This window comes from Lutra lutra, chromosome 6 (genome assembly GCF_902655055.1).
Source record: "Lutra lutra chromosome 6, mLutLut1.2, whole genome shotgun sequence".
Lineage (NCBI taxonomy): Eukaryota > Metazoa > Chordata > Mammalia > Carnivora > Mustelidae > Lutra > Lutra lutra.
This window is the reverse complement of record NC_062283.1, coordinates 4,000,593-4,027,451: the sequence shown is the minus strand read 5'-3', so window position 1 is coordinate 4,027,451 and position 26,859 is coordinate 4,000,593. Positions and strand designations below refer to the sequence as shown.

At 49.4% G+C, this 26,859-nt stretch overlaps 1 protein-coding gene across 8 annotated transcripts in view; it reads right to left on the bottom strand.

Annotated features, from left to right (window-relative positions):
- Positions 1-26,859, bottom strand: part of RIPOR2 (RHO family interacting cell polarization regulator 2) — a 214,435-nt gene that overhangs the window by 20,739 nt on the left and 166,837 nt on the right. For 5 of the 8 annotated variants that reach the window (XM_047735147.1, XM_047735148.1, XM_047735149.1 and 2 more), the window contains exons 7-15: positions 22,471-22,620; positions 18,572-18,635; positions 10,613-10,656; positions 9,310-9,435; positions 8,920-9,068; positions 7,494-7,623; positions 6,934-7,083; positions 3,303-3,941; positions 373-554 (exon numbers count right to left, since the gene is read on the bottom strand). In XM_047735147.1, coding sequence (XP_047591103.1) covers positions 373-554; positions 3,303-3,941; positions 6,934-7,083; positions 7,494-7,623; positions 8,920-9,068; positions 9,310-9,435; positions 10,613-10,656; positions 18,572-18,635; positions 22,471-22,620 — 1,634 coding nt within the window. Of the gene's footprint in view, positions 1-372; positions 555-598; positions 1,509-3,302; positions 3,942-6,933; positions 7,084-7,493; positions 7,624-8,919; positions 9,069-9,309; positions 9,436-10,612; positions 10,657-18,571; positions 18,636-22,470; positions 22,621-26,859 lie in introns of those variants that run through there. The other 3 variants (XM_047735153.1, XM_047735152.1, XM_047735146.1) reach the window with 2 other exon arrangements.

Sequence of the window (26,859 nt, the reverse complement as noted above, 5' to 3'; positions counted from 1 at the left end):
GACGGAGGAGAACCAAGTACAAACGGGTCATCCAGTAGGACTCCTCCGGAAACACAGCATATCTAGTTAATGTGGAATTAATTACACTGGGGTCAGGTAGCAGGCCCCGAACCGTCCAGGACGTACGTGTATACACACAAACACGTCCCTTTCATTTATGAGGAAGAAAAGCAATTCATTTTTCCTTGGACAGCACAAAAGAGGTGAATGATATGTAAACATCGTCCTGGACAGTAAAAGGGAGCTGACAGTCAATGGCCATTCCTGTGGAAAGTTCTCTCCTCCTGGGAGGGGCCTGGGAGGCGACGGACAGTGACAGAGAACCACTCTCCGGACCTCAGAGGTGTAAGCACACACTAACTTTACACTTACCTATTTTTCTCGGTCTCGGTGTCTGAAAATACCGAGTCTGCGCCTCCGCCAACATTACAAACCTCATCACCGTCCTCCTCCTCGTCAAAATCAGAGGTGTTCAGGAAATCAAAGCTTTCTAAAGCACTTTCGACTGTAAGACTTAAACTGGAAGACCGGCTGCGGCTTCCGGCTGGCTTGCACTGCAAAGGCAGAAGGCATCAGGGAGAAGATCAACATAGCCAGAGGCAGAAAACACAACACACAACGTTCAACGTGAGATGCGACACTTTCTGGGTTTTTTTTCAAGCTTTTATTTTTTGTTGTGGTTGGCGTTAAAAAAAAAAATGCACTTAAACTTTTCATATTAAAAAAAAAAAAGTACAACGATAGATAAAATGACACAGCATCTGGGATTTGTTCCAAAATCATCTGGCGAGACAGAAGCAGGAAGAAGGACAGAAAAAACAAGACCAGCTCTGAGTGGACATCGTGGAAGCGGGAGATGGGCACGCTGGGGCGCGTTCTAGGATTCCTTCTGTTTCTGCCTGAAGTTTTATAATGGAAAGTTGAGGGACTGTGATAGCTCAGAGAGCCCTGGGAGACAGAACTGCTCTAGCCCTCCCTCTGCCTGGCGCTCAACCCCAAAGGAAACACAACCAGCAGACGAGTCTGAAGAGCCATGGCGTCAAGGCCAAATATAACCGATGCGTAACATTACACGGCCATGTCTGTGCTGTCCCGAGACAGAAGCTGGCTGCCCAAGGAACCCATTCCAGGGCTGGAGGAGTCTATCTTGCCAAACAGAGACAGAAGCAGGACAAACAGAATAAGGCCAGTTGCTATGGGCACAGAGATGGAAAGACGTCCTTCCAAAGTACTCAAGAGGACGGACGCTGGGGTGGGTTGAACAGGACCGATCCTGCAAGGCACAAGAAGCAAAGGTCCTGCTTCCAGTTAGGTGGCTCTCCTTGCTGACTTCGTAACCCAAGGCAGGCAGCGCCTTGCAGGGCTCTGTCTCTGAGACTCAAGATGGCACAAAAGCACAGGGGAACCCGTCTTTCGGTCTTTAAATCAGAGTTGTTTCATTCACCCTCAGTGATCTCCGTCCCAGAGGCTGCATCACTTAGTCTCTGATCCTCAAGAGGCTTAGCATCCTAGGATGTGAAGGGGAAAAAGAGAAACTTTGTCTAGCGGATGCTTCGATTCTGGCTGGATCCACAGCCACTTGCCCCAGGTCTAAACTCAAACGCTGTTTTCCATGTCAGAGAGAGAGAGAGAGAGAGGGCGCCAGTCCAGATGCAACTTACTTCTACGTTCTTCTTTCTTAACCAGCTATCTGCCGAACTTAACCTCACCCATTACGGATGTGTTTAAACATTGATCCTAACAAAGGGAAAGACGGACACTTAAGGATTTTCAAGGCAGGATCGTTTTGGAACAACAGCAGATGGAAATAATACTCTGGAAAGAAATCTGTGGCCCCCAGGTTGTTCTGACTCACAGACGGCTTGCTCAGTGTTCGCTGGCAGACCCCGCTATCTTAGCCATCTAGAGGCCTGGAGATGGGAGCTGCTCTCCCCACACACTTCTCTAAGGCACCTGCTGGAGAGGGGGTCAGCTATGTCTTTAAATTTCACACCTTCTGCCCACTAAGTGAAGCTGGTCAACTCCGCAGACCAGAGTCTGTTGAGGTGACAGAAGATGTTTTCACTGGAGTGTTAGACAAGCAGCCTCCATGCAGGAGTCCTGAGCTGGGGGTTCTGAGAAGTGTTTTCCAGAAAGCAGAGGCAGAACGCCCTGGCCTGCTTCTTAGTCTGTCATGAGCTCTGGAGGATCTGGAGAGTCGGCCTGCCCTGAGGACAACCCCCCTCCGAGGTCATGAGCACCACCAAGAAGGATAAGACAGTCTGAAAAGCCTTGGAAATGTGCTCCCACGTGCCACTGAGAAGACCACGATTTACAGACAATCACACAAGGGGATGAGATGGCCTTCTGTGGGCGGAATCTCAGCCAGCCCCTGGCACCTTCTTTTCCAGCCCAGTTGATAGGACAGGTCCCCAAAGAACTGCTCTTTTGTGGAAAAAGGAGTCAGTTCGCCTTCCGTGTAGCAAGGCCAGAGTGGCAAAGCTGAGAGCACAGGAGGTGGCTGTGGGATTTGGGACAAAACTCAGGCTCTGTCTTCCTGGGCAGTGTTTTAGAAAGTTTATGCCTGGTGGCAACACAGACATTCTGGTGTGGCAACAGTAGCCTCCTTCCTGGGACCTCCTGCCTGAGAAGGGATCATCCCTCTCGCACTCCTCTCCCACCTGGCCTACCCTGAGCTGTCTGAGCAGGGGTGAGGTTGAGAGAGAGAGAGCTCTGGTGGTGGTGGGGGTCCCTGGTTTCTACAGCACAGGAGATGATGACTTGCAAGTCCTGACTCACTGGTTGGGACAAGACCAGACTGGAGAAGGGGGGGTGCAGGGGGAGGTGGGGTGGGGGCTGCAGGGGGAGGCAGGGCGAAGGGTGCAGGGGGAGGTGGGGTGAGGGGTGTGGGAGGAGGGAGGGGGGAGGTATGGGCCCATGGCTCCCACATCACAGTTGCCTCACTCTTGACTTCAGTCAGAAAGGGACTCTATCCAGTAGCACCTCAGGGAGATTATGATCCCCAAAGTGCCTCCAGCTCCCTTCTGGGATTGCGGTGACTAACCGTGGGGCTTGAGGGGCTCAGACCTTCCGCATGCTGGAGACTGAACTCCTAACCAACTCGGGGGAAACTCATCTGTGTTATGGAAATAAAAACGAACACGCAGTCCTGGTGTTTCAAAGTCGGTGCCATTCAGATGACGACCGTCCCTCAGTTCTGTGATGCAGGGGGATAAAACACCAAGACACACTACTTCCGAGAGAAAGCTGGTTTCAGACGCCTCTCTCTGCACCTAATCTGATTTCCCTAAAATGGTACTTACTTTTAGGATGTCATCCAAGTGCATGACTTCTTGGTTCAGGTCCTGAAACTCTTTGTACTGCTCCTTGTGTGGCTCCAAGGCAAGGAAAAGCCCGCTAAACGCATCTTCTAGGCTTCCATCCAGGAAGGAGCGACAGCCTTCGGATTCTCCGCTGACGGAGCCCTCCAGGGCCAGCCTCTCCGTGGCCCCCGGCACCTCCGCCGAGGTCAGCCTCTTGACCAGCTGCTTCGTGATGTTCCCTTCAAACGTGTCCAGTTCCACGGGCTTGAGCTCCGAGGCCTCGTCGGACACCTGTAGGAGGGCCTCTGCCACGTCCTTCTCCAGGAACAGCGGGGTCCCCGGCCCGTCTGTGTCCTCCTCCACATGTGGCTGTGGCTCTTGGCCTTCTCTGGAGGAGTTTCTAGAAGATGCTGAGCTGGCGTCATCCGAGCCCTCGTTCCGGGAGGCCAGGCTGCTGTGGTTCCGCTCTGCAGGGGTGATGGTAATTTCTGGGTTTGCTGAGCCTGCGGTGGACAGAGGGCCGGCTGCGTGGGGGGTGAGGGCACAGTCCCCGTTGGGCAGGTCACTGAAGCTGAGAGACAGGGGCGTTTTCTCCTCAGCTGCCTTTCCGTGGTCAAAGATGTCATCAGGTAGATTAGACTGTGGATAAAAGGCATCTTGTTATTATTTTAAATACAAGCAATATGCTGGGTGGGGTTTCTTTCCAGACAAGATGCAGGCAATTAAAATACACAACCAGTGCTTTCATAATCCTAACATGTTAGCTGTTGATTCTGTCTGTGCATGTGTGTGTGTGAGGCAAAAGAAAAGCCTTTACAAACCATTTCTGGTGCTGAGTCTCGGTGAAAGTTCATTATTCTATTCCTAGGTTCGACAGTTTTCAGAAGAAAAGATTGGGGGCGGGGAAGGGAACAGAGCCTATTTCCTAAAATCCAGAATCTCACAGTATTTGGCAGCCATGGTTATGAATAACACTACAAATTTTTTTTTTTTGGCATTTATCTTAAAAGACGTTCCAACACTCATGCTAGTTCACTCAAAAGATGTGATGCTTTGTTCTGCTTCAGTTCTCATAAATTATTTTAAAAGACCCTCTACCCACAACTCCCAAGCCCTTGAAAATGTTCTATTAATTTAGTCACCGTACCACAAATAACTGAAGGCCAGAAACATAGTTGCAAAGCCTCCGTAAAAATGGGAGAAAAAGATGAATAAACTTAAAGCTCTCCCAGAACTGCGTCTAGAAATACCACGTCCTCTTGTCAAGCCGACCCAGGCTGGGTCAAGTACACTCTGTGATTCATGAAGCAGAACTCAGAAAGGAGAGAGGTTACAAATACCCAGGTAATCAAGATCATTTGTTTATGCAGGCATTAAAACGATTTCCAAGTCATCGCTCCTTACGCTGTGGTCTGTGCCGTGTCTCAGGGCCAAGAGCTGCTCTGTGGGAAAAGTTTTCTAGTGATTGGAGATCAGCTCCTTGGAAATGGATCATTTTCTCTTGGGCTCTGGACTGATCTTTTAAGTAAATGGTTAAGTACCAAGTGCATGTCTATTTGAATTCTGTGGGAAGCAAGGAAAAATCACAATATTGCTGGGAATAAGACCAGGAAACAAAAATGTTCCTGGTAGCGAAATGGAGTAGACAGAAAGACAAAAGCTCCCTGTCCTCCCCAGCAGTCCTCCTGGTCCCCCCACCACTGCTGGACTGGGGACCCCCAGATCCTAACCCGTGCAATTAGTTCAACCCTAACTTTACATTCTCATCTGGCTGGAGGGCGATTCATTTTAGCCACGGGGATGAGTGAAGGGACGTGTCCTTGGGACACTCAGGTAACCTCTGCAGGCTCAGGGTCACCTCTAGAGAATGCTTTATTCTGTGACCGCCCCCCGAAGAGTGCTGCTCAGAGTTCTAGGGGGCGGGCCCGAGAGTGGAAGTTCTAGAAACTTCTCAGCAGCTGTTGAGGAGAGGTGGGGCTCCAAGGGCCCCCGAGATTGTTTAATTCAGCGCCCTCTGTCTGCCCCCCACACCCTCAAGGGGAGAGAAAGGGGGAACTTCTGGAGCATCTCCCAGAAGCTCTGGGCCCTCCAGGTGGTCCTGCCCCATCTCATCTCATCTTCAAAGCACATCCCTGGCCACCCAGGGTGCCGGGAGGCTCAGTGAAGGCAGGGGGACCGCTCAGTCGGGCTGTTATTCAAATCCCAAAGTCCTGGCCAGCCATTTACCTAAACCCGACGTGCACCTGCGTAAGTGGCCAGCGTGGAGTCAGACTGAGCTGAGACACTCGGGTCAAGGGGACTTCCGGGGCGCCAAGGGGACCTGCCCATGAATGGGCACATGACAGGACAAGGGTTTGAGCTCTAACGAGGCGTGGCATCGCGAGGCAGGACCCCGACACGGGGATGGCTGCCAACCGGGATTTAGTCACCGTCAGGTGGTCCTGGAGCTCAGCCCCGCAGGACGGGGAGGTTTAGGCTAGGAGGAGGAAGGGTCTTCCAGAGGAGCGGTGGGTGTGCACAGACGGGAGCTCACAAAGGGGGAGGTGCAGCTGGAGGGTGCTTGGGGCTCTGGGGGCTGCAGCAGGGGACCAAGCACGGGCAATGGCAGGCGAGGCAAGCTTGCTGAAGGCCGGACAGGTACAGCCACTCTGAGGGCTCTGCCTTTATCCAAAAGGCTCCAAGAAGCCATGGAGGGTTTTCAAAACTCGCTCTCCTTTAAATTATGCTATTAAAACCCCTACCAACTCCCTCCAGAACTTACAGTACGTGAGCGTGAACATACACATTATATCGATAGCTGTGTATACAACAGCATCTGCTATATGTCCATTTTTGGCCCATGTGTTCATGCACATTTTCCTTCTAGAATGTTCCTATTTGCCTTGGAAACTCCGCTAGGTTAGCCTGGCCCTTCTCACCTGTGTTTTGTAATTCACCGAATTAGATGCAATGATTATCATCGTTAACTAGAAAACTTTTTAGTCCTTTCCTTTCTGGACGTTCAAAGATTACTCTTATTTTTCCCCAAAGGTAACTTTTCTATATCTGTAAAGAGCAGACGCTTCCATGTCCGTATGTTCTTCTGTGATTTCTTTTGGGATAGGATGTATGACACAGGAACCGTAGCTCCCCTGTTGTATTCCTGACTACAAAAGAAAGAGCTTCGTTTGCTAATGTAGAGAAAAATTAATACACACTACCACAAACTAAGGCAAAGACCATCTTTAAATAAAAGTAGCTCTAGGGAAGTGGGGACAAAGGCTTCTGACTCCCTTACATGCCAGGTCGAAAACTGAGACAGTCCTCAGCGATAAGCTCGCTTAACCTGGGAACAGACACCTTCTCTGACGGTGGGGGGGTAACTGCATTTTTCAAAAACGATGATCTTGTTACCATGGATATCTTCGCCACCGCAGAGAAAATCACGGCACAAAAGCAGGGCTCAGGGACGAGAGGGCCACGCCGGGTCTGTGACAGAGGCGCATGCAGGAACACACTTCCCGCCCCGGGGACAGGACAGCTGTGACCACTGCCCCGCGAGCGAGACAGAGAGAGAAGAGACACATGGAAGCAAACGCGCCCCGAGCCCCCGAGGCGAGCACTGCACGGCGGGCAGGCCACCCACACTCACGGAAAACTCTAGCTCGGCCTTGGGTCTCAGCCTGAGGGAGGGCAGGTCGCTGAAAGAGCGGCTGCGGTGCAGCTTGGCAAAGAAAGTGTCCTGCAAGGCACTCAAGACAGACAACCGCCGTGGCTTGGCCGCCGAAGGATGCAGCCACCTCTTCGGAAGTCAAAGCAGACAGCGGAGTTAGCGGGAGACAACGGGCACCGTGTTTTGTGAGCATTCTAGCAAGCATTTCTGATGACCGCAAGGAGGTCCTTACCGACATCCGTTACCTAAAAGGCTGACCTCGGAGACTCTCCGGGAAAGTCTGCACATTATCAAAGTGCTGGGGAGGTGGGGGGAGGATGGGGAGAGGGCAGACAGAAGGTGGTGTTTGCCTGTGTGCAAATGGCCCAGGGCCTCTTGGAATGTGCTTTTCTTAGTCGCTGCTTGATTAGGGGGAGCTCTGAGATGAGCACTGCTAGGAGTTATTGAGAACCCATGACACCAGACGTCAGGCGTTTCACATCCTGGGGGTAAGCCCTGCCGCGAGTTCATGCCTCCTCCAGAAACCACAGGGAACTTACGAAGAAGGAGTGATCCTTCAGAGTGGGGGTCTCCGGGGTGCCCTGGCTGTACATGGACATCCTCCTCTGGAGGGCTGCCGCCTTGTTCCCAGCACCTGAGGATGCCGTCATGTCCTCCACGTCGAATGGGCTGCAACACAAGGAGTCCCATGAACGTGTGTCTGTTCCAGCCCCCTCAGCCGGACTGCAGGCTGAGAAGGCTCCTCGTTACACCAAAGTCAACGCAAACCAGCGGGTGCGGGGGGGCTGAAAACGAGCCATGATAACAGAAAGTGGAGCAGAACATGACACCCAGACCCACGCAAGGGACCACAGATCAGCACCATGGCTCTAAGGGCGACTTATCTAGGAGAACCTGTTTCTCTGTTCATGTTAGAAATGTAAACATATTAATGCTTGCCCAACACATGATGTTGAAGTCTATAAAATGTCTCTGACTTTGCAGGGACAGATGCGTTAACAATATAAGAGAGCAACAGATCACTGTTCTAAAGAAAACAAACATAGACTCCCTCTCATCTCAGTGGACGCAGAGACTCCTGCGTGATGGGAGGAGGACAGTCTGTCCTGTCTGACATAACAACATTTGCCATCATGCATCTGGTTCATCCAGCAAGAACGACCTCGCATTCGATAGATCGATGACTAGGAACTACAAGGAGGGAAGGCTGGGCAGAACGCGCGGGATAGTGATTCAAACAGTGACAACACAGCAGGGGGTCTGCTGCTTCTGTGGCTCGCCCCCATGTTGGAAAGGGGTCCCTGAACACCGGTGCTCAGCAGGTCATGTTTATATGGTAATACACCAGAGGCATCGTAGCAAACTTTGAGAGCAACCCGTGTTTAAATAACACATGACCTTTCTCGTGAGACGACCTCAGAAAACCACCTTTAAGTTCACTGCTCTGACAAGAGGTATCTCCCACCCTTTGGCAATGTTCTGCTGCGGGAGAGTGTGAAGGATACTGAGAAGTTTCCCTGAGCAGCATATGGGATAGAGCTGAGGTGGGACAGGCAGTGAAAACCCTATAGTGAGAATTAGGATCTTTCTGAGGGGGAAATATCTCCTCCTGGACAGTTATTTTCCCCCCAAATTAGCTAACTTGAGACTTATTTTATATGTATTTAAAAGTTGACAGGGAGGGAAGGTGGCAGCATAAAATATTTTAAAACAAGAAGTAGAAGAGAACAGTGATAAGACAGAGGCTTCTCCAACTTATGGAGACGACGGTGCACAACTGTCATGTGGCAAGCCAGGGGATAGATCCTTGTCCCCTGCGAGGTTCTGACACAGGTCTCGGTTGGAACCATGTCTCCTTCTGCGACGAGCTCCCTGGGGACTCTGACTGTCCAAGGGCCACCCTCGGAACAGCCCGAGCCTGAGGTGTATATTTCTAACAGGACCCCATGGAAAAGGGCCACTTACTACCAAGTGATCTCTAGGCTCAGTTTGATGGTGCCGAGGTCGTTGATGTCAACAGCCACCACCTGAGGTCGGGCGGCAAATAGCTCTTTGGTCTCACACGTCACGCTGCCGACCAGGAGGTGCGTGGCAAGCCCTTTGAGTTCTGTGACCTGGTGAGAGAAGGAGTGGGAAGGCCTTACAGGGAGCCCAGGAGAAAGGCCAGACACGCTTCCCCTGTGTTCTTCATGGCCCGCTCTGGGAGACAGCAGTGGTCTTTGCCACAGACTCGGGGTGCAGAGAGGGGTCTGCGGGGTGGGGGGTGGCGGGCAGAAGTCATGAACACAAATCCCCACCCGTGGGCTACCCAGCCGTGCAGTGGGAAGATGGGGGACGATGGAGACAATACTGAACCTTGATGGAGATGAATCCAACGATCAGGGGCAGGAACACCACCTCCTCCCCGTCCCAGCTCTGCTTGCCATTGGCTTCTATCTTGCCTTTCAGTTTCCACCTCTGCCGGCCGTACTTCATGAAAATCTGCAGAAAACCACACCTCAGGTCTCACAACCCTCCCCCACCTCCCCCACCCCAACACACCAAGATTAAAAAAAGCAGGGAAATAAAGCAGCTGCTCTTCTCCCCTTCTCCATCCTCCTCCAGCCACCCCCCTCTGCTGGATTCTTCCAAATTTCCTGGGGCCTGGGGGGTGGAGCAGATAGGGGGCAGGGAAGAGGCTTTCAAGGGGGAGGAAGGTCTGTTCCCCTCCAAGAGCGCATGGAGGGCCTCCTGTAGTAAAGGGTCATCACACTATGTCCTTCTGCGTCACCACGGTCATCATGGCCAGTTCATTCCCCCCGTAAGTCTATTACAACAGTCACTGTATTCCCCAGCTTGGTGATAGGGAGGAGAAACCATCAGCTAAAACCTACTTAGCAGCCAGAAGCAAGAAGTAAGACCCCTCCTCCTGGATAAAGAAGACAGAGCGAGACGAGGATTTTGAAGTCCAACACAGTCCCGCAAAAGGGTCTCCCGCTCTCCTTGCTCCGACAGGAAGATCCTCCTCCCCCGCCCTCCCCAAGGACGATCATGGTGGGTTTGGGAGGAGACCAGTTAGATGAAATAATTAGGGAAGTTCCCTTTTGAAGGGGGAAAAGATGAATTTTCTGGAATATATCTTTATAAAGAAAGGTCTAGATACTAGCTTCTTCATCCCACAATATTTAAAAGAACTTGTGATCTGGGATGGGCTCTTGGAGCGGGAGAAAAGACGGCTATCAAGTACAACGTTGGGACACCAGGGAAAAGACGAGACAGATTGTACAACAAGCAACCGTAGCTAAGGGCCATCGTTAAGTTGGTTGCATGGACATCTGCACAGTGCTGATAGGACAGCATGTCCTTCTGTTTTTTAGGAAAATCATTTCGGGTGAAAGGTCTCCACGTCTGTGCATTAGTCTAGAATGTTTCAGCAAAATAACAACAATCATCGCAGTAATACCACCACCAGTGTGGCAAAATGGTGGAAATTGGATCTGGGTGAAGACTACCTGAGGGTCTCCATCTCCAAATTTTCTCATTGGCTTATTTTTTTTTTTCAAAATAAACAAACGTAAAAGAAAAAAAAAAAAAGGGAATTTAAGAAGCAAAATAATGACCACCTGACCCTTGTCCCTCAAATCCTCGATTCCAACCCGCAGACCGACAGGACACGTACCTCATACTGATCTCCAGGACAGAGGCGGGCAAAACCAGCCAAACCTGTAAAGCAAGCAATGGGATATGAGGTGCAGAACAGATCTCCTCTCTTCGCAAACCCACACCAGCACAGTTACAAACCCTAATAAGCTGCAGGCCTTTGCGAAAGCTCATGCAATAGCTTTGGGGGAGCACCAGAGGGCGCTGCGATGCTGGGAATTCCATCTACCCCAGCCCGGGAGAACATTCCTGACTGGATCCATCAAAGACTCTGCTTTCTGGGGCAAAGAAGGCTGTTGGGCAGGGGCTAGAACTCTGTGTGTATCCTTGGTCAGCTGAGGGTCCACCCAGGTTTCAAGATGAGAGAACGAGGGCCAGAAAGATATGTGCCTTTATTTACCCAAAATGCTCTCATGAACATAAACAGCTCTCTTGTTTTTCTTTCTGTCCCAAGATTCGTGATTTCTGGTAAGTTCCTCTCGTTTGGGTGAAGATTCCCTGTACCCTTGCCTCTCTCCAATTCACTCATTCCCGTGTTTTCCTTTTCCTATTTATCTGGCATAATGATGCCACCACCTAGTATATTATGAAACCACTTAGAATGGGTTACCGTTTACACAAAGCCAGTGATTCAGAAAACAAAAGCCAACCAACCAAAGGACAACAACCCAGACTCCCCAAGTGGAGATGGGGCTTCCCCCCAATGGCGCCACTGTGCCATTGGCTCGTCATTGCCTGTCTGAGATCCAGCCCCATTTCGGCTGTGCCGGCAAGAACACAGCACGTCACAGCAGTGTCGTGGGATGTCCCAAGGACCCCGGGTTTCATCAGTCGTTTTCTTTCTTTCTGTAGATATTTATGGAGACTCAGTGTCCTGGGGTAACAATCTGCAAATTAAAGAGACCTCACGGATACCCAGAAAACAGAACAAAATGCGGTTTCAGGGATGAAACAGACAAGGACAAGAGACAGTAAGAGGAGTTAAAGCTGAAGAGGATTTCTTTTTTTTCTACCAGCAAGTACCCTCTAGATATTAACTCCACTTTCTTCACCTCTAAAAGGAGGGGAGCAGTGTCCACCTCATAGAACTGTTTGTAAAGACAATCGATGGCAATGACTGTGAAGACAATACATAGTAACGATTATATATTGGGGAGTGGGATAATACTACTCATCGAGCATGTGCTAGATACAGCTCACTTAAAAGAGGTTATCGGTATGAAAAGACAGCAGAGAGGGGAACAGCAATGAACAGACAGTGAAAGGAGGTTTTTTCCCTATATTCTGAATTTTTGTAACAATGTGTTACTTATATAATTAAACAAGAAATTCTATCTCATTTAATGTGGGGTAGTTAAATGGAGGAAGGTGGCATGTGAGCAGAAGAATATCACCACGGGAGAATGAAGAAGGCATGGGGGAGAGGATACGTGTGGGTGGAGTGAGTGGCCTGTATTTACTCAGCAATATTTCCGGAGTGCCTACTGTGTGTCAAGCATGAATAAAGTTGTAGGGAGGAAGGTATGCACATCGGACGTACACGGCAAATGTAAGGGACTATACTTGTTAACAGAAGCTCATCAGTAATCCTGGCTTTGTTTCTGTACCAATCACAAAGCAAAGTCCTTTACCCGAATAGGGACCTGAAGACAACACTGTCATCAAGGAATGAGACAAATTGAATGAAAATGGGCAAACTCTCAAGTACTTTCTCGCTTTCTAATAAAAAAAAAATACAATAAAGAATTCCAGTTAAGAATTCAGTACAAATGTTTATATACACCAGAATATTACTCAGCCATAAAAAAGGATGCGATCTTGCCATTTGTGAGAACATAGATGGAGCTAGAGTCTATAATGCTATGTGAGATAAGCCAGGCTGAGGACAAATATTGCATGATTTCATTTATATGTGGAATCTAAAAACAAAATGAGTAAACAAAACCAGAAGCAGACCCATAGATAACAGAGAACAAACTGATGGTTGTCAGAGGGAAGGGAGTGGAGGGATGGGCCAAAGGGGTGAAGGGGGGGTGGGAGGTACAGACTTCCAGTTACGGAGTAAATAAATCATGGGAATGAAAAGTCCATCATTGGGAATACAGTTGATGGCACTGTCATAGTGTGGTATAGGGACAGATGGGAGCTACTCATACCCAGCATAGCACAGCATATAAACCTGTCAAATCACTATGCCGTATGCCTAAAACTAATGTAACAATGTGTGTCGACCACTTTTCAAGTAAAAAATTTCAGTACAGATGTTTAGATATCTTTAATAAGATAAAGTTTATGAAGTAATATTAAGTTAAAAAAAAAGCAAAAAGGCAAAATATAAAACCTATGTAGAGGATGACCTTCGCTACATAAAAATGTATCCATAGGAAAAAATTCTAGAAAAACATATCAAAGTGATAAAAATAATTATCTCTGATAAGATGGGATTATGAAGCAAGTTACAGTTTTGACATTATATAGTGATTTTTATGGGGCTTTTTAAAGTATCATGCATTTATTTTATAAGAGAAAAGACAAACAAGATCATGTATGTTGGCTGACAAACAGCATATATGCAGAGGAAAGCTTATTTGGGTATTCACGACAATTTTTACAAAATTTAGCACTGGTGGAGCGACTATATTATGACTTTAAAATTTTTGGTCTACTTGCCTGTATTTTAAAAAATGAGAAGGTACCATTTAAAAATTTTAAAACAGACTTGAGAACAATCCCTCACTTTTGATAGAGGTGGCCAGAGAGGAAATAGCTGGTACAAGACCAGCCCTGGGACTCCTACATTCCTTCACACGCAGGATGTCCGTTCGACCCACCGATCCCTTGGTGGTTCAGTCTCCTCAAGAGGCCATTTATGATCTTTCAGTTCTTGGTTGTTTTTAATAGTAGGTTCAACATGCTTTTACCCATGGAAAGATAATGAGGATGGTATGACGCCAGGCATCGTGCCTTCTGTGAGTAGCCCTATGGAGCTGTGAGACGGGGAATGGAGGATTCTGCTTTCCACCCATCTCAAGGACACTCCAGGGTTAAGATCATAGACGAGGTCCAGGGAGGCTTAAGAAAGCACCTGCTGTTACCACCATCTGTCAGTAGATGGCAGCAACTCACCATCTCGTTCTGCCTCCCTACCATTTTGGAGCCAGTCCCGGAACCGGTCTGACAATTAGAACACAAGAAGCCACTTGAACAGATTTCCTAAAATAAGAGTGGAACTTAAAAAGTCAATGTTCACTAATTATTTTCTGGATGATTTAATTTTTTTAATACATCAGAAAAAAAGCACAATTGATGGGTTTCTACAAATAGGAACTGGTGAGACACGCCAATTCTAAGATCCAAAGTGCCATTTAAAACCTCTGCAGAGGGGCGCCTGGGAGGCTAAGTCGGTTGAGCATCCAACTCTTGGTTCTGCTCAGGTCATGATCTCAGGCTCCTGAGATCCAGCCCTGAGTAGGGCTCAGGGCTCAGCGGGGACTCTGCTTGAGGATTCTCTCTGTCCCTCCCCCCACTAGAACTGGGGTGTTCTCTCTTTCTCTCTCAAATGAATGAACAAGTCTTCATAAAATAAAATAATATAAAACCTCTGCAAATCAGTTCAGGTTTTATCCTTTGCCAGTTTACCTTGCAATTACAACAGAAGCCTGGTTAAAAAAAAAACAAAAAACAAGAAGCCGACCAGGTATTAGTGTGGGTCAAGGTGTGTATGGGGGGAAAAATGCTTTTAAGGTTTTCCCCCGCTTTCAAAATTATCAGAAATTTCATATCTGAGTTTATCCAAATGGGGGAAAGGTACTTGGTAGTGATGGGTTTCGAGCTTATAAGCCCAGGTTATTGAAGCAAAACCTGTTGAAATTGCTCGTAGCAGTTATCACCCGGGGTGCTGATTACTGGCTTAAGGTTGCAAACCAGCACCAGCCAGGCCGAAGCAGGTCTGGGGCTCTGCTTCCTCAGGTTCTAGCGGCTTGTGTAAGCCAATCACCACGCTGCTTGCAGAATTGAAACTCTCGGTGGGGCAATTACAGTTGCAGCTTGATGTCTTTCAAACCTGGCCAGTGGCCTGCTGGGATTTTCACAGCTGGGATAAGATTCATGTTTTCTCAGCAGTTTTGTGATTCCTGTTGCACGGTCTAGAGAGCTTTCATTATGGTCACTCTGCAGACCATCGTGGGGGTGAGCATCTGGCGGGGGTTGGGGGCTTTTATTTCTATGATCTGTCTTTCTGCACCTTTTTGCCTGTTTTACTGTAAACACCCATTACTGAGAAAACAGCTCTTCTCTGGCCTTGTTTGGAAGGCCCAGATGCTACACCTTTCCTTCCTTTGCTCAGAGACTTTTCTGCTGGAAGAATGCTCCCCATTTTTGCCAGTTCTATGAAGACCTTCCTTTCTAAAAAGATAGAGCAGATCACGCATGCTGACAGCATATACACACAGAAAAGGGTGGCTGGGTATTCGTGATAATATTAACAGTTTCACAGCGGGTGGAGTGTGATCAAGGTAAGGAAGTCACACTTTCTGCTCTAAGGAAAGGAGTCAAGCAGCTGAACAGACAGGAGTTCTGTTCCAGGCCTTCCTGATTTACTGACCAGGTATAAATAGTGCAGATTTACGAGCTCATGGGTAGTTCTTCCCTCTGTCAAGTTACGCCCTGCCCTGAAAGCTGGAGAGGCAGACACAGGCTTGGAGATGCCCACTGCCGGGAACGTCACTGGAATGAAGCAAGAGCTGGGAGAGGTGGTTTCCCTTGAGAGACCACTTTTCATCTAGGTCCCAGCTAAGCAGAGTCTCCCTCGTTAGCCTGACATTCAAGGCACGTTAAGATCCAGTGCCCATGGACTGCCATAGCTCTTCTTCTAGAATGGGCTCCCACCTGGCCCATCCACCTGCCATTTGTCAACATGTTTTCCCCTCTTTGGTGAATACCATCCCATTGCTGTTCACCTGCCCAGAACAGTCCCTCTCGCTGTAATTCAAATGTTACAATGGGGAGCCTTCCTCCTTCCTTCTTGCTTCCCTCCCTCAAGATAGGTGAGTGGCACCCTTCTCCTCGTCCCCACCCTGCTGGGGGCTGCAGAGACAAGCCGGCCACCCCATTGGTCCAAGCGGTCATTTGTTCTACTGAATTAGAATGCACTGGTTCCTACATCCATTTTTCTCCAGTGGACTGTGTGGAACTCAAAGCCAAGGGCTGCTCATGGGGATGCAACCTTGTGCTGGGCCAAGAGCCTGAGCTCTGTAACCCATCTGTTGTTTTTATCATCAACCTACCCACACCCCAGGGGGCCACACATTCACACAAAACCAAAAGGGTTGTTTTCTTTGTGTTGGGTGTGGCAGAAAGGGAAGTGTGGAAGGGTGTGGTGGGAGGAAGCTGGGTTACCAGGTCTGACAATATTATGAAATCTCCTCAGGGGACATCAGTCTGTGCGTTGGGGGGTGGTTATGTTCTCCCAGAAGGAATCACAGATAAGAAAGTAGCTGATTGTGAAGATGTAGATTTCTTGGCAGCCTGAGGAGGCTTCTCTTTACTGAGAGAGAGGAAGATTTCCACGGAGATGTTCCCTCTGAAAGGCTTCCTGGTTGTCATTTCTGAGTTTTCATGTTAGATTAGGGAAGTGCAAAGGGGGAGTAATGTGTAATGAAAAAGGAGACTATCTTTCGGGCCTAGAGTCCCCTTGGGGGAAACCGAGGGCCCAGACGGAAGCGAGGGAAATAGACCAGGCAGGAGAGAGGGAACAGGGAGAGGCAGAGATGGAAGAGCTCAGCAAATGGGAGGTTCTGTCACCAGGACAACCCTTTAGGACCCAGGGCTGTGATAGAGCTGGTGTCCGGTCCCTCAGGGATGGCGGGCCCCCAGCACCATTGTCTCCCTGACCAGCATGCTGCCTGTGGGCTGGACTGGAGACGACCTTCCTACAGAAGAGACCATACTTTGAGCAACAGTTTCTAGTCTTGGTTCTTCGAACCTCCTTCCTTATAGGAGATTGAGCCTGGGAACATTCTAGAAGCCAGAAGCCCTGGAATTCAGTCTCAAGTTTGACTCCAACTTGCTATGTGACTTCTGGGACAAGTCATTTAACACCCATTTCCCGTCAATAAAATGGGGAAATGATCACCCCGCCAAAAATGAGTGCACTGGATAACAGAAATCAGGGAAATCTGGTCCTCCCGGTGTTCACCGCCAGAAGATGTGTGTGACCTGAGTCTCTCTCAGCTGTGAGACTGACTGGGCTGCACGGATGATGCCGAGGGTCGGCAGACACATGAGGAACGTGCTTTCTGCTAAACGCCGATTCAAGGCAGTTGTTTTCCAGAATCATCCGCTAATGAAATCATCCTGACTTGCTGGGTCCGAGACAGAGCCTGAGCGGTTTTGGAACCTGCAGCTCAGGTGAGGACCCAACACGAAGACAGTAAAGGAGAAAGTGATAAATGAGAACAGGGACAGTGAGGACAGTGGGACAGTGAGTGCTGAGATGTCACACCGAATGACAAACCGATTCACACTCAGGTCTGCTCTAGGGAAGAATGCAGCCCCTGGGGAAGCTGAAGGTCAAGGTCATTGTTATTCCAGGAGTAACTCCTTCAGAGTGGCTCTCATGTTCTCTTGGGGGTGCCCAGCGCTTGACAGAAACAGCTCCCTGCTGACTCATTTGAAAAACAGAAAACGAGCTCTCCTGTTGAGCACTTTAAAAAAAAAAGTGCCCCTTATCTACTCCCTTAATTGCAAAAAGTCATGGAGAGGGTGATTAAGTCTCCATTAGCAACAACCCAGGGATCAAGGTGCTGCAGGAACTTGAGGACCAGAGCACCTGCGCCCCAGCCCTCTTTACCACAGTGAACGGGCCCAAACTCAAGACAAAGGGGGGGCTGTGGCCGATCGGAGAGCCCTGCCCGCAACACTGGGCCATGCTCCGTTTCCCAGCCCTGGTGGGCCCTCTTTGTTCTGAACACGCCGCGGTAAAGAGAATAACAACCAATCACACTTCTAGGTCAGAACTTCCCAGAGCAAACACCGGCAACGCACCGGGCAAAGGAGGAAAATGCAGTCCTTTGTGGGTTTTACACTAAAAATAAATACCCTTCAGTAATGGGTGGGTAGTTTGCAGAAAACGTGAGCAGGAAGGAACAACTAAAACACCACAAAGTAGCCAAAAGACAAATGGAGAACGTGGGATATTCTGTATAACAGCAGTTTCAATGGTAGGAGGAAAACGGGAAGGGTCTGCTTAGATGAAAGGAAGCCCAAGAGACACCTCATGACCAAGCATGGCACATGGACCTTATATGGATCCCAGCGTGAACAAACCAATTGTACAAAGCATTTCTGAGGCAGCTGGGGAAACTGGGTAATGGAGTGGATTAATAACAGAGCTGTATTAATTTTATTAATATGTGATGATATTATTGTGGTTATTTATGTAAGAAGAAGTCCCTGTTCTTTAAGGGATACAAACAGGCAGACTCATATATCTGGGTTATAGATCATCAAATGAAAAAACAGATGAAGCCAACGTGGCAAAATCCTACTAATTATTCAGTCTAGGTGATAGGGGGTTCATTGTTAACATTTTCTTCACGTCTGTGTATGCTTGAAGCTCTGCCATAATAAAGATTTAAGGGTGCAGGCAAGTCTTGGACTAGAAGGTTCTAGAACATCAACACATTCACAAATGGGGAGGGGTGAGCATGGACGTTTTCAGACGCTGCTGTTTGGTCTGGTCACGTCCTTGAGAGCTGTTCTAGTGCTTTGTCCCGCAGTCAGGATCTAATGGAAGGTAACAGGTGGCATTTGGTTTTTAGGTCTCATTAGCCCCTTCTGTCTAGAACTTTTTCCCCACATTACCTCTACAAAAACCCTGTCTTTGCAAGAAAAATAAAAATAGTGGGTGCCCTCAAACTCTAGGGAGCTCTGTCTGTGGAGATGGCGCCGCACTCTCTGAACGGGGGGGACAGGGTACCTTTCATCTTGATGGAGAACTCCCCCAGCAGATTCTCCAGCTCTGCTTCGATGGTGCACATATTCTGTGAAGAGAACAGAAAACTGGCATCAGCGCGAGACTTCGGTCACCAACAGCTCAAAGCCCGTGACATTCGAGCAGCCACAGACAACTAAGGCTGGAGGTCTTGAACACCAGGGGGCACTGACCTGTTAGCAGGGAGCTACCCACCCCCAGACCAAATGTCCCCTCCCAACCCGAGTCTATGCCAGCCTTCTGGTGTACTGGAAATTCAGAGCACAAAAGAACAAATTCACTTATTTCCATGCACAATGATGAGGAATGGGATGTTAGATAAGAAAGAAAGCAGTCTGGGGGCACCTGGGTGGCTCAGTCGATAAAGCGTCTGCCTTCAGCTCAGGTCATGATCCCAGGTCCTGGGACTGAGCCCCACGTCGAGCTCCCTGCTCAGTGGGGAGCCTGCTTCTTCCTCTCCCTCTGCCTATCCCCCACTGCTTGTGATCTCGCTCTCTCAAAGAACTAAATAACCCCCCCCCAAAAAAAAGGAAGAAGGAAAGTAAATGGAGAAGATCAAGGTTCTTAAGTCTCTGACTCTGGGATCTCCTACAGCAGAAGACTTGCTGTGTTGCATTCAGAGGTTACATCAATGATCTCATCAAACTATATGATAAATAGACGAATCCAGAACGTGATACTCTGTAAGAAGTGGCCTGGATTCTACAAAATGGTAATGTGGGGGAAAAGTTCTAGACAAAAGGGGCTAAGGAAACATAAAAACCGAATGCCACCTGTTACATTCCATTAGATCCTGACTGCGGGACAAAGCACTAGATTAGCCCTCAAGGACGTGACCAGACCAAACAGCGGCGTCTGAAAACGCACAGGCTATCTGGTAACTCCCTCAGCTTGCTAATGGTCTTAGCTGTGGGGATGGTCTGTGTTTGTAGTGGGGATGGCTTGTGTTTGTCCCGGGGATACTCGGGCGACCACTGTGGGTTCTGGGCTCAAATACTTATGGGGTCAAGTGTCGCAACGTCCATTACTTACTGTCAAATGATTCAGCAAAAAATTAAGGATAAAGAAAAAATTGAGCATAGGGGAGAGAAGAGAAGGAAATATGGCAAGATGTTACCAGCTGGTAAAGGTCGATGGTGTTTATTATACTAGTCTCGACTTTCCTATGGATGCAAAGTAGCCACAGGGTTGTACCCTACAGAGTGAGTGAGGCTGGGTTCCTGTGGCAAGGCTAGGGCGCCCCAAAAATGACTCCTGGGCCTGACCACAGTCCCCCACTCGCTCTACTGTTGAGGGACCCCGAAGGCAGAAAGGGGGACACTATCTAAGAGTGTGGTTAGACATGTCACTACCCCCCCCCCCCCGCCCTACTTCCTCCTGATCTTAGGACCTACACAGAGCAATCGCAGTTCGAGATCAAAAAAGGAAAAGGGCGGTCAGCGGCTCTCCCCAGTGGAGCCCTTGGGCAGCTCAGAAGGCTTCAGCTTTGGAAGCTGCCTTGACCTTGACTGTCCCCACCCCCGAGAGTGGGGGTGGGGTGGCACCTGCCATCTGATCCCTCAGCAGCCCACCTCCACAGTGGGGCCCCGCCCCCAGGGGTGGCCACGCCCACTAACTGTACCCCAGGAGCCCTGACGGGGAGTGGTCCTGATTGCATTTTGTGAGCTGAGGACTTCAGGGTTGCTGAGTGAGGCGACAGCGTCCTGTTCCTGTTTGTGCCTCCGTGCTTTCAGAAGATCGCTCTCCCACACTGGTGTGCGGATGGGGTGCAAAGAGAATGGCACTTCGCCCTTGTGAACTCTTGGTGCCTCGGATCGCTTAGCATACGCTGGGGAAACTTCCTGAAGTCTGAGCTCTGTGCTGCCTGAAATGAAGTCTCAGTATCGTGAACCCCTTCTCTTAGAGCCCTGCACGGCTCGGGGAAGGAACACAGGACACTTTCCCCAAATGCCTGTGACATCAGCGTGCCAGGCAGGGTTGCCACAGGTGACTTCCAGAAAACCTGGGGTGGGGGGAGCTGGTACAGCAGGTGAGGACTTCTGCGGTCTGGAGGCTCTTCTGTGGCACCCAGGCAGCTGGGGATGAGTCCTGGCACAGCCCCCCGAGGCTCTCACCCAAAACATTCTCTCTGTGTTCAAATCCCAGACCCGCTGGGTCACGAAGATAAAAAACCAGCCCATGTCAGGCAGGATGCTACAGAACTCTGACTCCTCTCTCCTCGAAGGCACAGTTCCCTCTTGCTGAAACGGTCCTCTACATCTCCAAACGTGGGAGTGAAGTTGGATGCCACGTGCTGGCACCTGAGCAAGGATGGGTATTTCGGAAACGGCCCGCGAATGTTCTAGAAGGGGCAGCTTCTCCGGGCTGCGGTCAGGAACTGCTCCTGGACTCTGAAGGGCCCGTTTTAAGTGCTCTTTTATTCCTGAGCCATGCACAAATGAGGTCTCACGAACCGGGGCTGTTTCTAACCCAGAGTCTCAACCCCCGGGTCCATAAACTTGGATTCGGGAAGAGAAAGTCCCCATGATTTCACAACCTCTATGTGAAATGCATGGTGTGGAAGTATAGGAATGTAGGAAGGGAGCCCCAGTGGTATGAGGCGGGCCTGTGGCTCCGACTGATAGAAATCACCTGTGTGCTCACGCCAACCTTGAACAATCATTCATACTTTGTGCTGCTTTAAAATTTTATAACTTCCTTTAACTTGTGGCAATGTTAGAGCTGATGATTTAATTTTGATGTGCTAATAATAACGTGGCATAAACAAAACAGTACTGTATCAAAATTATTTTGCTTTCAAGGTATTTTGATAACTGGACTGCTAATACTGAAGTAACTATTTCAGTATCATTGGTTTCCTTTGAGTTCCTGGATTCCAAGTGTTTTATTTTATGTGTCTAACAAGCATTCATCTGAAAGGGGAACATAGGTGAAGAAGCTGTGTTTCCGGACTACAAAAAGAGACAAAGTTCAGACTAGAGGCGCTCCCGGAGTGACCATACAAGGCAACCCATAGGGTCCCTCCTGAGGCTGGGACAGGGGCTCAGCCCTGGGAACCGCCTGGCAGACCCTCATGAGCCCCCAGGAGGCTGATGACTTCATTCATGAAATTCGATCTCTGAGCAGACCAGGGGATAGTGAGCCCTGCTGCTTGAATAATTCAGTCTTTCATCAAGGACACTTGGTATCAGATGACCCCAGGAGGAGGGAAGGGCTCCCTGTGTCAGATTCAGGGGCCTCAGAGGCAGAAGCCAGGGGAGGCCCACTTCTGCTCGTGGCTCTTTGTCTTGTCTCCTTCAAGAAGGAAAGGGACTTCCTTACGATAAAATCATCACAGGCAGGGGCGTTGGTGATAACTAGCTTTCAGCGTAGCTATCTTAACCGCTGGGACCGTGCCACTTCCAGGAATAAAGCCAGATTAGCCTGGACGCTAGAAAATTCTGGCGTGTACTTAGAATCTCAAAACCAGGGCCTTGTGGCTTACTCCTGCAGCCCCTGAAATTTTAGATGGGAATCCGTAGCCTGCCTGAGCAAAGACTGCAGGGCAGCAGAGAGCCCGGAGGACTTTAAGACACGATCAGTGAACAGCTTCATAGCTTCTGACCTCGTGTGGGTTTTCAGGGTCATGAGCAAACACGTTCCAAGGCACAAGGAGACGAGTGCCCGACAGCGATGCTCAGGGACCAGGAAAGGCCAACAAAAGCTGTGGCGTCCAGGGACGACTCTGAGCCAAAATACCGATGGAACGGCTGGACGGTCATCTTAAACGATCCCACAGACTGCCCCAAAACAGTGCGGGAGAGGCAAACAGTAGGACATCTCCCTAGGGAAGAATGATGTTGCCGGGCAGTCCCTGGCCACCCGCCCCGCTGGCCAGCACCTACCTCCGTGTACTCCCTGTGGCTGCGGCCAATTTCCGATAGGCTCTCCCGGGCAGCTCTGCTGGTCGGCGAGGCCGCGAACGCTTGCTTCATTTTGCTGGCTCCATCCTGGAGACGTCTCTGGATACAGTACGCTTCGTAGAGCTCGTCCACCTGTCGGAGTCACAGGAGGGAATACAAGGGACAGCACTGTTCAACCCTGCTTGGAAGGAGGGACCCCGGCCATCGTTCAGTCTGGAAGATGTTTAGTCTCTGACCCCCGCAAGGAAACTCTGGTAGAAGCATCATCCTCTTATTTATTTATAAAGAGTTTATTCATTTATTTGGGGCGCACAGGTGACTCCATTGGTTAAGCATCTACTTTCGGCTCATGTCACAATCTCAGGGTCCTGGGATTGAGTCCTGAATCAGGGCCCCTGCTCGGTGGGGAGTCTGCTTCTCCCTCTCCCCCTCCCCCTGCTTGTGTTCCCTCTCACTGTCAAATAAATAAATAAAAATCTTAAAAAAAATTTTAAAAGATTTTATTTATTTGAGAGAGAGCAAGAGCATAAGCAGGGGGAGGGCCAGAGGCAGAGGGGGAAGCAGACTCCCCTCCGAGCAGGGAGCCCCACATGGGGCTCCATCTTGGGACCCCGAGATCATGACCAGAGCGGAAAGGTAGCTGCTTAACGACTGAGCCACCCAGGCCCTCCCTAACCCCTGAAGCATCATCCTTTGAGCCGGAGACAAATCATCTTTGTTTTAGCCACTGGGATCCATTTTCTCTTTCAAAGCAGATTTCAATCTGAGCCTTCTTTTCAAATTCATGAAATAAAAATGAACTTAACATTGGTAGGCTGTGTGAGTCAAGTACTGGGTGATGGAGACCACAGTCTTCTACATAAGGAACAAGCATGGGAAGGATTTCCACAAGGCTCCTACCATTTTAAGAGTATTGTCACAAGGTGATATTCACACATCTACATTTAGCATTTTTTAAAAAAAGAACTTGAGTCAAGACTTTACAAAATCATCTTCAATAGGGCGTCTGCCTTTGGCTCAAGTCATGATCCTGGGGTCCTGGGATTAAGCCCCTCATTAGGCTCCCTGCTCGGCAGAGAGCCTGCTTCTCCCTCTCCTTCTTCCCCTCTCCCTGCTCTTGCTCTCTCTCAAATAAATAAAATCCCCCCAAAATCATTTTTTTAAAAGATTTTATTTATTTATTTGACAGAGAGAGCAATCACAAGTAGGCAGAGAGGCAGACAGAGAGAAGGGTGGGGAAGCAGGCTCCACACTGAGCAGAGAGCCCAATGTGGGGCTCGATCCCAGGACCCTGAGATCATGGCCTGAGCCGAAGGCAGAGGCTTAACCCACTGACCCACCAGGCACCCCGAATCGTTTCTCTTCTAATTATCACCAGGCCAGCTGCCGCTTAACCCGATGAACCACCCAGGTGCCCCACAAAAATCATTTTCAATAAAGAGCCTCAACAATAGAGAAAACAAATCTGTTAAATTATTCTTAAAATGAAGTTGAAGAGGAGCACTTGGATGGCTCAGCTAGTTCAGTGTCTGCCTTTGGCTCAGGTCATGATCCTGGGGTCCTGGGATTGAGTCCCGATTTGGGCTCCCTGCTCGGCAGGGATCCTGCTTCTCCCTCCCTCTCTCTGCCTTTCCCTGCCGCTCATGCTTGCTCTCAAATAAATAAAATCTTTAAAAAAAAAAAAATGAGGGTGAAGCACAACGGTCAAAACTTGATCAAACTGAACATTTCAGAACTCGGCATTTCTGTGCTATACATCATGCTTACATTCCAAACAATAATATATTGTTTGTAAGTGACTGTGGATTGGACTCATTCTATAAGCCTGATAAGCACTTATTGTCTCAAAGACAGCAGTTCCCCATCAACCCAAGGCAGCTTTGACACCCAGGGGACATGTGGCAAAAAGCTGGCGCTGTTTTTTTCCAGCATCGCAGCTGGGAGGTGTTACTGCCATCTGGTAGGGACAGAGGGCCGGGGTGTCGCGAAACGTCCCTCAGGACAGGGGACAGTCTCCTGCAACAAAGACCAGCTCCAGGTATGGACAGTGCTTGAGTGGAAGACACCTGGTTATTGCTGATGGGATATACGTCCACGGTCTTGCGCTCTCCGCCATCGTCAGCACGCTCGCCAGCTAACCACAGGAATTTGCAGGCAGATGAAAAGGACCCGAACACCAGCCTTTGGCACAGGCAAAGGAAATTAGGGACTTCTGCGAGGCAGGAACCTGCCTCGGACAACTTGAATTTTTCATTTCAGGGCAAACTTTATTCCCTCAGAAGGCCGTAGACCAGGGGGAAGGTGGAGATGAATATAATGGTTTCAGAGGTTAGAATCCCTCTTTTGTTCTGAAGGCAGGTTTTCGGGTGCTCACGACAAAGTGTCAGGAGGACCCGTTAGAGCAGGCGGAATTTTCCACCGTTGCCGTCTCTGTCTGGAGGTCAATCATTCTCAGCTCAGAAGAGGCCCATTAACAGACTAAAATTATTGTCTGGTTACAGGATTCTCTGTTGCTCTTTCCCTCAACAAGTCACTCCCACTTTGCTGAGAGCAATGGCCAAACTCTGGAAAGCAGCCTTTCAGCTGTGCGGTCGATGGGTCTGTCTCTGATTAAGAGGCAGATGTAAGGTCACGGGTGGTGAATCTGCTGATGAAATCTTGGGGTTGACGGCTGGCGGGGGTGGGGGCTGCCATACACGAATGCCAAGCTAAGATTCATCTGGTGAGCTTGTTACAATGCTGATGCCCAGGCCCCCTCTCTGGGATTCTGATTTGGTAGTTCAGGGCCGGGCTGGAATCTGGAATTTTACATAAACGTTGCAGATCGTTCTCGTGGGGTTGGTCTCCACAAAACCCTTAGAAACATGAGAGTGGATCCGTCTTCCAGCGCCCGCCAGACTGTTTTACCCACAGGGTACCCTGGGAAGCTGCCCCTTCTACCCTTTTCCCCACTACTGGGTTTGCTCAAGTCTGAGACTGTAATTCTCTCTACAGGAAACTGCTCATGGGGACACCGGTTTAGGCCTAAAGATGCAGTCTGTTACTCTGCATTGGCGGAAGAGTTAATTCTTTGTTTTTACTTCAATGCCAACCTATCCTAGCCAAATGGAACTAGCCCGCAGGATAAAGGGTAACTCTGTACCCACTCGAGTGGGAACTGCCAGTCTGTAGGCAAGTGTTGGTCTCACCCCTATGTCAGCAGAGACTCACCAAGTCAACTGCTGGGCTTGTTCAGTTCAATATCACTTGGAAGGTGTGTGGTGCACAATAGCCGACCCCCCACCTTTCGTGACCCCCAGGATGGTCCTGGCTAACGACAATGGTTAAAAGATGGAGAAATACTCTCCCACCGGAGTGCGATTTTGTTTTCCTGCTGCGTTTCAAACCAAACAGAGTGACTTGCCAACACCTGCCTGCCACACAGATACCTTCGAATGGATGTCATTGTGTTTTTACGGAGTTTAACAGAAATGGGAGTAATTTCAGATTCGCCTGGGTAGTAGATATTTTTCAAACTGGGAACATGCAAAGGCAGCTGCGTGTACGTCCGTTTCTATACATCTAACTCATCACAGAATCTTAAAACGAAAGACTTCTTAGGATCATGTAGATTGAATGCATGTCCCTCCCCGCACAGGGCGGAAAGTCAAGGTTTGCGTGGGTTCGGTTCAGCCCAGAGAGGATGCGACTGGAAACAAGGGCTTCTGACTCCTCGCAGAGAGATCGGCTGAGGACTCTAGTCTCTCTGCTTGGAAGAGAGACCGACGCACATGGCTGGAAACAGGAATTACCATTGGTGGGATTTAGTGGCTCCCAAGGGGAACTATTTTCAGGTTGCCCGGGGAATGAGTGGAGTGTCCAGAGCAAGGGGCTGAGAGTCCCACTCCACGTGTGGCTGGCTGGACCATCCGTGAACTATCTGTAGGGTTTGGGGCTGGGTGTCAGGGGTCCTGACAAAATGGCCCACATTGATGGAGGCGACAGAGAAAGAAAATGTGCCTGGAAACCACACCATGCGAGGAAGGACAGGAGCCGGGAGCTTGAGAAAGAGTTTGGGGATGTACGGGCAGCTGTTCTAAGTACTTTTAAGGGCTTCATGAAGAAGTTTATGGGGTACCAAGTTAACGCAAGTGTGAAGTGTCTGGTACGGTGAGTTTGGTTCAATCTTTAGGAAGACTGCATGGGAGCTGAGAGCCCAGCAGGAGGCTCCGTGGGAGCCACCTAAATGTTTGTTGAACCGAAAGAGTCAGAGCTGTGCCAGAGTGTCAGGTCCTCTTCTCCTGCTTCTCCATCTTTCCTGACTGTTGGAAGAATTAACTGTGACTCAGCTTAGGAGTTACTTAGGTAAGCAATTCTCTGTGGACTGGATGC